Source organism: Stegodyphus dumicola, chromosome 5 (assembly GCF_044657685.1).
Source record: "Stegodyphus dumicola isolate Sdum_Otavi_A_Nest chromosome 5, ASM4465768v1".
Classification (NCBI taxonomy): domain Eukaryota; kingdom Metazoa; phylum Arthropoda; class Arachnida; order Araneae; family Eresidae; genus Stegodyphus; species Stegodyphus dumicola.
The window spans coordinates 49,718,533-49,731,363 of NC_140772.1; the positions used below are offsets into that span (position 1 = coordinate 49,718,533).

General features: G+C 35.3%; 1 protein-coding gene across 5 annotated transcripts in view; it reads right to left on the reverse strand.

The window, feature by feature from the left end:
* The window catches only part of LOC118190059 (tight junction protein 1-like), a 663,736-nt gene that overhangs the window by 72,095 nt on the left and 578,810 nt on the right, over positions 1–12,831 (reverse strand). For all 5 annotated transcript variants that reach the window (XM_085816638.1, XM_085816637.1, XM_085816639.1 and 2 more), the window contains 2 exons: positions 9,479–9,603; positions 4,683–4,785 (listed from right to left, as the gene is read on the reverse strand). In XM_085816638.1, the coding sequence (XP_085672764.1) occupies positions 4,683–4,785; positions 9,479–9,603 (228 nt within the window). The remainder of the gene's footprint in view (positions 1–4,682; positions 4,786–9,478; positions 9,604–12,831) is intronic.

Here is a 12,831-nt window from a genome sequence, read left to right on the forward strand (position 1 = left end):
TGGAGTGAATAACGACGACACTTGATGAAGTATCGAAACACACTTTATTTATCAATATTAATCAGGACAGCTCCAAAACACTTTTGCAGTCGTCGAAGATCTACTATAAACACGTTGGAACAATCAGCAACACAGCCTTCACACTGTCAGGCAATAACGGTGGAGCTTCCTGCAAAGCACCAGAGTACAGCTCCTGACTCTGCTTGGTCGTTCTCGGAACTCCACGTACTCTCGAGACTCTCCACGCTACAACTCGCGATGCACTAGACGACACACGAGCACAGCTCCCGACTCTTCGGTTTAGTCGTTCCCGGAGCTCAACACGCTCTCTCGACGATGCTCTAACCGCGATACACTAAGAGACTCCTTCGGTGCACTCGACGACCCACTCGGCACACGTTGCCCAGCTGTCAACTCGATCGACTCCGCACGGCTTGCTAGACGAGGCACACTCACTGAGACACACTAATTGACAGAGAACCAGCAGGGTTTATATAGCTTTCGGCTTGTGTTCGAAAACATTCTGGGCTAAAACGGTAAGAACTCGTTCCAGAAAGTTCTCCATCCGTCCATGGTTTATCGCCAATTTTATCGCCAAATGGGCGATTTCTCGCCAAATTCAACCCTGCCTTCCTTTGCCATTTTATGGAAACCCTAAAACTGCTTTATCTTACAACGCCTGTACATTTCGTAACAATATTTTTTTAAAAAATAATTAGGCGACTTCACTCAGCATACGAAAGTCATCTCTTCAATGCTTGAGCCCAGAGTTCACTTTTGAGACGCCATGCCACGGCCAGAAAGGTCCCGAACTGAAGGCTCAGCACTAGCACAGCAGTTACGGATATCGACTTTGTCTGCTACAATTTATTTGCAAACATCGCCATAAAAAAATCTGCAGCAGCATTCTACAATGACAAATGTTTCTGATTGCCACATTTAGATGGCGTCAGAAGACCACACAAGAACGCAGTAACAACACTTGCACCGCCGCTGCAGTATGCTTCTTCAAAACGTGCGAGATAAAATTATTTCAAATGTTCAAAGTCATAACTATGATTATAATTAATTTTATTTGCAACCAATTCTCAAATATTTCAGAACTTTAACTATGTTTCTGAATAAACGAAAAACAGTACTTTTCACAAAACAAGTTTCCAACTAGCAGAGGATGACTGGAAGCAAAAATTACAGGCAGTTAGTTGATAACAAAAGTGATGAGAAATTGTATATGTAAACATTATCCTGCTTTGGCAATTGTGCTCAATTGCCAATGCCAAAGCAGCATGACAGGAGAAAGTAATTGCCAAACAGCATAATATAGGTATATAATTGCCAGAGCAGCATAAGTATAGGAGATAATTAAATAGCAAGTTTTAACAGAAGTCATACTTAAGATGCGAAAAAAGTCCAGTTGTATTAGAGTTTTGACATCAGTAGCGTTCTTAGGGAAATCCTTTAAATAACTTTAGACCGTTACATTCTTCTTATTACGCTATGATACGCTATCATACATATATCATCGATCGTCTAGAGAGTTACTGGAGAAAATATAACGCCTTCTATGTAGCCGCACAATGTCAGCTTTCAGAGAACTTCTATTTAGTAAAATAAAATATATTTAATTTTTTTCCAAAATTTAATCAATCTGCCGTTTTTTTAACAAAGTGATTTAAAATCTGTTAAAAATACAATACTTAATAAATTAAGTTTTATGTTCCGTTCTTTTCATGAATGTCTAATTAGCATAAATTAAAATTTGATGAAATTCAAAGCCTTAATGTAATAAAGCATGCTTACACCAATTTTTCTTCATTCCTATAATCTGCCTCTTTTGATTTAGCTGCACCATGCCATTGTAAAACCAGCAATCAGTGCCTCCTTTTCTGAAATCTAAGGACTTTTTTGTAGTGCCCTAGTTTCTCAATGCCTGAGCACAAGCTTACATTGCTTGATGATCTATATATTACTTATGATGCTATATTATATTGCTTGATGCTTATATTTATGATTACATTGCTTGATCGATCCACCCTTGTTTACAACGCCATCTGTTGAACTACTCTAAAATAGCCCAATATAAAGGGGACATATAGTGCTAGTTATATAGAAGTTTTAAAAGTTCATATTGACAACTTTTTATTTAATTCGTTATTTACCGTTACCAAGTATTTAAATAGTATTAATATCCTGCCGGCCATACAAGACACTTTTTAACCTTGCCTTTGTGAATGGCATTAGCACGATACATAGTGATTTATCTTATTTACTTTCCGTCTGTGACATAAAGTGGCCTCGATAAATTGTATTTACGTGCTTACAGTGATGATGAAAGAACACTATACTGGCCATTGACTCACCCACACCAATAACACAAGATTTGAAGTGGCTGAGTCATTTTATTTCTTTGGAGGTTATCGGACACAAAGCAAGAATAATGGTCATTCCAAGAACAGCAAAGCATGAGCAATGTACCAAGAAGTGTTACGAGCTCTGTTGTGTATTGCTTTGGGGACATATTATGTAAATAAGGTTTATTTTGGGAAATAAAATAGACATTATCGTAATTTAAAATATTATCGCCGTGTCAGCGACCCGATGATTGTTTGTTATAAGAAGCGAATATCAGTGCAACTCTTTCCAGAAATAAATAAATAAAATCCTCACCATATCATCATAATAAATCCAAAAAATAAAATAAAAAATAAAAAAAACTGGTACGCAGATATCTTCTACTTTGCATTTGCGAAAACTCCGCTTTGAAATGACTTTTCACATCTGAAAAATAAGAATATTGAAATCCTTCTATGAAGTATGGTCATTAAATATAATTATGAGGGGTTATGGAATTCCTCTCTGCGTGTTTATCTGGTATGGGCGGTTAACACATCCATCTAGCACCTGGGGGATCCGCGATTCAAGCCCCAGAGATGGAATTCATATTTTCTGCTTATACTCTCTACAGAGATTTGGATTTAAACTGATTAGGTCTCATATCTCTTACCAAGTCGCCTTTTCAGTAGAATAGAATTCATAAAATTATCACATTTCCCCGAGTTTACTCTTGTTACGTAAGTGAGTACATCCACTAACAGTTGGAAGACCCGTGACTGGAAACATTGCGAAGGTTGCGTTGATTATTCATGTTTCTTGCTGTGAAAAGTCTACAATTTGGATCAAAACTGGGATTGTGATCCGTAAATATCATTTGTAAGTTGTCAGTGCCCTGGCGAACGAGCGGCTCTCTTCTTCTCGGGCCTGATGAATTTGTGAACTTGATTTGCACTCAGTGTAGAATGGGAGGGTAAGTCACTGCAGCTGTAAGCAGGGCAATTTAGCAACTCCAAATACGTTGCGCATGTGTACTTACAGAGAGGTCATTAAAAAACTTCCCCGATATATGAACCCCTAGCGGCCTATCTCCTCAAACAATCGAAACGAAATTTCAAATATTCATTGTTATTTGAAGGCATGCGCTCGAGATTGTTATAATTTAAAACAAAAGAGCTCTCACACTTACGGTTACAGCTAAAAAATTTCGAAATTTTCGAATGCCAACAAGCAGTTTTTTTTTTTTTTTTTTTTTTTTTTTTTTTTTTTTTTTTTTTGTTTGTTTGTTCAAATTTATCAGAGCATTGTAAAATATAAATGACGTAGGAACGATACACATACGACGAAAAGTTACCGTCAGCGTAAAGCATTTGCAAAGAACAGCATTGTAAAGGATGAGTGACATCAAAAGAGAGGAGATAGGGGCGGAAACTTTTATTTTGGAAATACAAGTTTTCAACATAACGCAGTCATCAGTCAGTTCTGAAAAATCTCGTGGATTTGATGTGTATATCTTAGATTTCAGATAATCTCAGAACTAGAAATCCATCGACGTGAGGCCAGGGGATCTCAGTGGCCACGAAACTGCAAAGTTATGGGAGATGCCGCTATCTTAAAATGTTACACACACTCAAAGCTTGCAATTCCAATAAAAAATTTTTTCCCGTCTCCTCTCTTGCATTGTCACTGGTCCTTTATAACGCTCTTCTTTGCAAATATCTTACGTCGGCAATTTTCATCGTACGTGTACCGTTCCAATGCCCTGCATTTTCAACGTTTTCAATGCGCTGATCAGTTTGTGCAGGGAAAAAAAAAAAAAAAAAAAAAAAAAAAATGGGTGCTGCCATTCGAAAAATTTCGAAAACCTTTCACTGCTGCGAAATGCTCTCAATGTAACATTGTAACCGCGAGAGCTCTACTGTTTTAAATCATCACTGAGACTTTCACTGTAACCGCGAAATCATCACAATCTCAAGTGCATACCTTTAAATAACAATATCTGAAATTTCATTTCGATTGGTTGAGCGGATACGCCGCTTAGGGGTTCATATATTGGAATTTTTTTGTGACCACCCTGTGTATAGGCTAATGCTTACTTAGGGAATAAAAGCATCCATTTATTTCAACATTCAAACTGAAAATTCCTCCAATAAATGTACATTTAAAAAATTAATGCAAGCGATCCCCTGGAAATTAAAATGTATGGTTAAATACATATATATTCACAATATAGCACAAATGTTAAAATTTTAATTAGAATACATATTACAAATATGCTTTCAAATTTTCAAATGGAAAATAAAGCATTTGAGTTTAATAAAAAAAGAGTCAACAAAATCTACTAAACTCACCAAGTTGACAGTCGTGCCGCATTCTCTGAGGACCTGGACTGCAGTTGCGTAATCAACGCTTTCCAACGACACTCCATTGGCGCTTATAACTCGATCATTAATCCTGCAAGAAAAGCAGTCTTGTACTCATTATAATTCGAGAGGTAAGCAGTCACGGAAAGAATGACCGGTAACAAAAAGAAAAAAGGAAAGATGAAAGCTTTGTTTAGTTAAAAAAGTTCTCTCCTCTCTGTCTCCATCTCAAAGGATTTGCAACCGATGCACCTTAAAGACGTCATTAGTAAGGGATTCTAAAAATGGTGAATATAAAATGAGAAAGAAAGACCACGAGTGGGTAAAAAGTAAGAAATTGTAAATGTCTGAAGTGCAATATTTAATGAAATCAAAATATACAGTGTATTTAACAGAAAGATTAAACTGAAGAACTAGCTTTTCGAATTTCACCAAAACAGTAAAAATTTGCGTAGAGTTACTAAAAATTTCATGGCGACTGAGTTGCCAAGGAGGAAGAGCGAATATGAGCTGTCTTATTAAGTAAAACATTTGAAGGAAGTAAATTTAGAAGAAAACGTTTGTAGAATATGTTCTACATGCCGCATCTAAAATATACAGAGACTGTTTCAAAAAGGATTTCGAAACTAAATTTTTGAGGAGTCGTTGGACAAATCGTGTGTTCCTTTTTTAAGAAATGAATCAAATTATTAGTTAATATACAATTCATTGAATTATAATGTCCCATAATTTTAAAGTTATAAAATGCACGCATCTTAATATGCAGGTAACGGGGAGGATACAATTAAATCCATGCCGCATGCAAACTTCGTTTTGCCACGTCATGCGGCAGACATTAATTCCATTTTTAAAACAGCGAATTTACAGTAGAAAGTGTTTTATATTTTAGAATTTCGAAGAAGGTAAGGATTTTGTAAGCGTATAGGTCTGCGCGAAAAAAGGCACTCAAAATACAAGGCATAACGAAACTCCTCTTGATAGGTTGGTGCTAGGGAAGAACATCAGACCACCCGCGGAATGTTCGTCTTCAAAACTGAGGTAGAAGTTCAATAGTTAATTCAACAATACCTCACCACATGTAGTAATAGAGAGATGCTAAGCTAGTTTCTCTGTACCTGTTTTAAAATATACGCCACCCGGCGGATATTGTGCTTAGTGACGCTGATAGCCATACCGAAGGGCTCGGATTCGAATCCCGGAGATGGTACGGTTGTTTGCGAGCGTACAATGGTTGTGCAGCAAAAGACACTCAAAATACAAGGCATGCTAAAATCCTCTCGAGAAGTTGACGATAGACAAATGCACATTTGAAAAGTATATCCGATTATTAAGGGCAGACTCGCATTTAAAAATATAGTGTTGGCGGTTTTTTTCCCCCTTTTAAGTCGTCTTTCCTTCTCCATACCACCTTTCATATTTCTTGAAAAATATATGAAAACTGTAACTAATTTATCACTTGACTGTTATGTTTCAAATGCGTGACAACTGGCGGTTTCTTACTAAATTGGCGATGTTCTAGAAATTTCAGAAAAATGCGTTTTCGAAACCGTAGGAGAGATTCTCACTGAAGGTTATAGAAATGCTTACTCAAGTCCATAGCGGCTATTGATCAGTTAGTGAATTCTGCAGTAGGTTCTTAGTGTGCTTACATCTTTGAGACTCTGCTTAGTGATTACAGCTTTGGACTTTGCTTTGAGAGCGACTGTCCTGATGTATGGCATTCCTCCATGTGCTAAGGTGAATTTCGCCTTATTACTGTTGCTCTCTTTGAATTGTTTATAACTGCTTTATCTAGCTATATGAGCTATTATTTGTGTCTAAAAATGCATACCTTACTAATCTTCTAGCCTTGTTAGTTAAGGAGACCATGACGAAAACTAACATAACAGTTTGGTATTCAAAACCATTTAATTGCCTATCCTGTAAATCGACTTCAAGTTCAGGACACTAGGTTTATTTTGCTAAATACTTTCAAAAAATGTAAGGTCGTCTTATATTTGCGGCCGCCTCAGAATGGCAAATTTTTACAGTGTCTGCTACTTTTAATATAATCTAACAGTTGAAGCTCACGAGATGGTTACTGTATTTGAGAAGTAGAGCGAAAATATAGGCTTTCTCATATCACCAATGTACCATGACAACAAGAATGCCGATAAAATTCTGAACTTCAGGACAAACACGTGACCCTAAAAAGATTCTGGGTGCTTTACGGAACTTGGATATAAGTAAGATCGGAATTCAGCGCAGGCGGCCTTAACAAACATTAATTTGAGGACTGTGGAGTGTTTCACAATTATATGGGTTTTAGGAGCCAATAACCAACGAAAACACTCCTGAGGAGTCCACGATACAAAGCTATGCAGCTCATCCGCACTCAGTAATTTAGACATTAGATATTTGATGGCTGGAAGCGGGATCCAACTTAGCCGTCATTTAGTGGGACCCCCATTACATCTACAAACGTTTCCAATAAAGTCAACGCTAATATGCATCTTTTGCAGCACTATGGGCCACATACTACACATCAAATTTTTACCTGGCAGGTATTACTCTTTTCTAGTGACATGAATTCTTTCAGCAATTTCCGAAGACTTTTAATTTTTAGAAGTCATTTTAATGAGTCCCTAAGAACATTTCTCCCGTCTTTAGAATTTCGTAGCTCACCACACATACATTTTAGCTTTCTTTTCTGTTTATTGCAGTTTTTGTTCCTGTCTCTTAAATTTTTCATATCCAATGTGCATAAAAAATTCAATCCCCCCTCCCCCAAAAAAGGGGAGGAGATAGAGAGAGATAGCGAAGTTCGTGTCAAATATTTTAAAATTACTACTCTCTAGATTTATAAGCACATTTAACAAGGTTCCACTCTTCAAAACAAGACTGAAAATCAAAAGTATTAAATCATTTAATATCACATATTTTCACAGATTTTACTTTTATAGCGTGAATCTAATTCGAAAAAGATTGCCTTTCAATTTTAAAACATTTAAGAATAAAAATTTAATCAAATAACTCATTCAAACATGTTTATTGCTAAACAAAGGGAAAAAAGTACGTTTTTTAACATATAGTTCTATGGATAATGTACCCTAAATTACACAGTAAATGAGAGAGTGAATCTGACATTCTTCATTAGGCCTTCATATATTGGCACAAGTTGGAAAGTGCAGTTTTAATCTCCTTGTCCCTTTTGTATTTTTCATTTCCCGGAACCCTCTTTTAGTTGATTTATTACTAAAAATTTTGCCCTACGTAAAAAGTGCGTAGAATTAATGAAAGATCTTTCCTAGCTATTATGGGAACTTCCGTTTTATCTATCTTCGAAACTGTGATACAGAAAAATACACATTCTTATGAAGAATAACTTAAGTATTTCGTCAGATTTTATGATGAATTTGATCTAATATCAATAAACTGCTTTTACTCATAAAACGGAAATACCAGCACATGTTCGGCATTTTATAATAAAAAGTACCCCTAGCCTTTCCTGGAAATTCTTAATAAAAGTGAATGCTTAACAAGAATGTGGGCTAATCTTTAGAATGTGGTAACAGGTAGTTTGGCGACATTTTGGTAAGGCGATAAAGGTTACTAGCTAGGACTTTAGCAATAATCTGAGAAGTACACAGTTCGAATCACAGATTATTTTGTCTCAGAGAAATGAGAGATCATGAGACATGTAATGTCACATTTTCCGGAAAATTCTGATCGTGATTTTAGCTACTAAGCACTTAGAAACAATTTTGCACAAATAAGTGCAGAATCGCCCACTTATTTGTTTGACCTTTTTACAAGAGTAAGAGGAATTGGATTTTTGTCAATTTTGACTTTTTAAGTGAAAATAGGTTTATGTGTACATAGATAAAGTCAAGAGTGTGCGCAATGCCATTTTTGTGCAATTCTAGGATGTATTTTTAAGTGAAAATAGGTCGACGTGTACATGGATACCGTGTATGTGCAATTCTTAAAAACGCGGCAAGCAGTTTGCGATTCTGCACTTTCTCCCAATTTCGCACCTAATCTTCGTCATGATTAAGCATTTTTGTTCCATAAAAGTTCCAGTATAAGCGTAATTCGGCTAGCAGATTATTGGAAAAAATGTTGAGGGAAAAAAAAAAAAAAAAAAAAGCCTTTACTTCGTGAAAACAAAATGGCATCCAAAACAAAACTAGCAGGTTGCTGTAGCAGGGTTGGTCGCCAAATTTTCGCCAAAAAATCGCCAAGTTACCATAATGTAAAGATTCACCAGAATGTGAATTATAGTCAATGAACATGATTCTACGGACTTCACTTAATTAAGTCTTTTTTTTTTTTTTTTTTTTTCCATAAAATATGCACAATGATAAAGAGTTATCGTTAAAACCTCTCTTCTTCATAAACGGTTTTCAGAAAGATGGAAGTGCTTTTGCCAATAGAAAGATCTACCGCAGTTAACAAAAACAAGGATGCTACTGAGCAACCGGTTAAAACTAAGTTTTAGATTAGTGTGTAACGTTTTCTTACATGCATTGACACAAATTCAAAGAATCATACATACGGTATGGCACGCACCGAGGGGATGCATTCCCAGCAATATATCACTTATGGCAATTTCTGGGGTTACCGCAACGTTCACAGGAAAACAGAGTCATTTGAATTAGCGTTTGGTTGCGGTAGTTTTAACAGCAAAGTAGGACAGTAGGTGATATTCATGACGGTATATCCCAGGGTAAGAGCTATAACGGGAGAACCCAAAACGCTTTTTCAACTTTTTTCCCGAGAAAAAGGGTAACAGGCTGACTTACCTGAGTTTTCCTTCGGCGGGTCCAGCTTTCAGTACGTCGGATATAGCGATCGAAGGATCGCCATTCGCAAAATGTGGGTTATCTCGGCCACCACTCACAGCAATTCCGAAACCATAACCAGGCGCCTGCGGAAGAAAAGAAAAGAATAACGTTAAATATAATTGCAAGATACACATCTATTTATTTCCATCTATGTATTAGACAAATGTTTTAAACTATTTTTCAAGCCAATAAAAAGTAAAAATATTAATGCTACAAATTGTAAATTTAAGCAGTTTATAGCAATGATCCTCAGACTGTGCTCCGCGAAAGCCTGGCGACAATTATCGCCTACCACAGTTTAGTTTGGGCGCCAACGAATCAACCATTAGATATTTTGTACCAAGATACACAGCAAGCATCACTGAAACTTAAACCATGGATCTTTCAGTTTGATAGCCAGACATGTTAACCAATTATATCATGAGAAAACGTACCGGGAAATGTGATAATTACTTATGTAAATAAGTTTAAGATAAATAAGTTTATATAGATTTAACCTTAAATACTAGAGCAAATACGCACATACATATGCACAATGAGGTTCAAGGTTACTCTACCTGATCTCCATCATAATACCTACAGACAAAAATGCATGATATAAAATTAATTTTGGAGTGAAATTTTCTCTTAAAATATATCATACCAGAACTATTTGATTTTTATTAGTGTTTCTAAGCTAAATAGTCGCTCTTTAACATAATTAATGTATTGTTTATGAAATGAAAAAAAAAATTACCATGAACCAAATTTCACTACAGCAGAAATTTGTACAAAGATACAACCAGAAAAGATAGCTGACAACCTATTTTTACACAACGGATTCTATCAAGTTACTTAGAAAGTGAATGTAGCTCTACCAATATATCGAACCAATACATTGAGCTCTGCCAATATATAAAGTAGTTACTTAGAATGCCTACCACAGATAAACCAAAAAACACTACAAAAGCAATTCAAAAGCGTAGAAATAGAGCAAAGCGAAAATTGTTTTACACATTCCAAGAACAACCGACAAATAAAAATTCGAATATAAAATGGCGAAAGAATACGTTTTGTTACTGCATACATTACCAAGATAAATAAATATGTAAGGGCATGCAAATTGTAGCATATACGTCAGAAATTCAGAATGCTACGCAATACAAATACACGTATAAAAGAAATAAAGTAAACAAAAGCCTTGCGTTTATACTATTTTATTTTTATTTTTTAATACACAAATTCTGTACTATTATCAGTTTTTCGATTGCAGTTACCTTAGCATTGCGGCAGAATTCAAAGCAGGACATTGGAAAACGATTACAAGCTTGAAATGCGCATAAAAGGAAAATAATTGTTAAGTCTTTATCGCTAAAACACAGTTATTCCCATATGCTTTAAGCCGAATGAAAAAAAAAATAATAATAATAAAAAGAAATACAATTCTTTTTTTACATTTTCGAATTCTAAACTTGAGCTAGCATGCACCCTAAAAAAAATTCTAATAATAAAAGGAAAATACATAGAAAAGAACCTACTTTTGAGCTCTTTAAAGATTTTCGTTTAAGTCTTAAGGATTAAGAGAAGAGCGGGGGAAAAAAGATTGTTTTAACTATAATAAAAGGAATTATTACGCTACATTGAATAAAGTGGAGTAAGTGATAATAAGTTGCTGTGCATTGTTTAAGTTATTCTGTGAAAACAGTTTTACCTTGAGAATATAAATAAACAATTTATTCTTTATTCAAAAATTTTGTGATAATCCAAACACCTCAAAATACATTGAGCTGTTCGTGCATTAAATGATAAATTATAAAAAGCTTAGATAATTCTACCGATGTTTATTACTTAGAGAAAATTTTCAACGCTCCACACACAGACTTTTTTTCTATATTATTATTATTTAATTAATCTTTTTAAATCACAGTTAACATACAGATTAAAAACTGTCTTCGTAGTTTTGCTATTCTAAATTGTTCGCTCGTTCCCGACAAAAGTATCTTAAAATGGAATAATGACGTATGAGTTACCACCGTTCTTCTACGGAAAATGGTTTCTGCGACATTACCTAAAGGTGTAGTGATCCGTTACGCTATTAATAAGTTAAGATTTACTTAAGACAATAGGCGATATGAACCCTTATATCATGACCCCCACCCTTTCTTTTCCATGTGCTATAGATTTGTTTTTGAAAAAAAAAAAAAAAAAATTTGCGGGGAGAAAGAGTCTTCCCGAAAATATAAACACATAACCTGAATCAAAGATGTTAATTTTTTGTCAGCAAATATTATTTTATCCAGGGCTAAATTCAGCCGGAAAACACTGGAACTGTTCTCCCCATAAGATATACCCCATCTGTAGGAAATGTAATACTGATCATTTCGCTTCTGGACAAATTCTCAACTATTTGGGACTTGTAAAAGAGGACCTACTGGAAATACTGACGGCTCTTAGATTCATGGATCTGTTCTATCCTCATGGCTAACTAGTTAGGAACAGTAACAACAACAACACTTCTCAGCTGTTGCATAACAAATTGCAAATTCAAGCCGCAAATAAAATGATGCTGATAAAAGTATGTTTTCTCGAAGTATAAAGCTGGCGCATATATCTTTCTAGCGGAAGATGAGTGCGTGTGTTGTCCTACAACGGAAAAAAAAAAAAAAAAAAAAAAAAAAAAAAAAAAAAAAAAGATTTTTTTTTTTTTGTCATCAACCCATTATACCAAGCAGATCGGATTATGATTTTAATAACACCCACAATAAAATATTTTGCATATGATTAATAATGTTCTGCTTCAACTAAAGAAACACTTAGCTTAAAAAAATTAATTAAAACAATATTGCGTTCTATTCTGTAAGACAGCATTAAGGATTTCTCAAGTCTTTTTTCATTGTGAGTTGTCTTGTGTTTTGAATAATGTTTTATAAAGTCAAAAATTGCTAACAGCTTTGAATAAAAACTTCAACAACTTTTCTAGTAAATTTTTCGTTTTCTAGTCTCAAACAGAGAACTGATTTTATCGTTATTACTTTATTATTATTGTTTATTTTATTGTTGGTTGGTTTGGTTGGTTTATTAAATTACGGCAAAGCGCTCGAGGGATATCTGCCTTAAGGGAGAGATGCCTTCGTGGAGGACTTTTTAAGGGAAACTGGCTCGTATACACGTTACACATGGGGAAAACCACGAGAACACACATGCAGCCAGCCCGTTCGCGGGATTCGAACCTCGGACCGACCTACCAGTGTTCAGCGACGTTACCGCTCGGCCGCTGGTGGGCTTTATTTTATTATTATTTTAGGATTTAGGAAGCTGCTCTTTTTACTAAT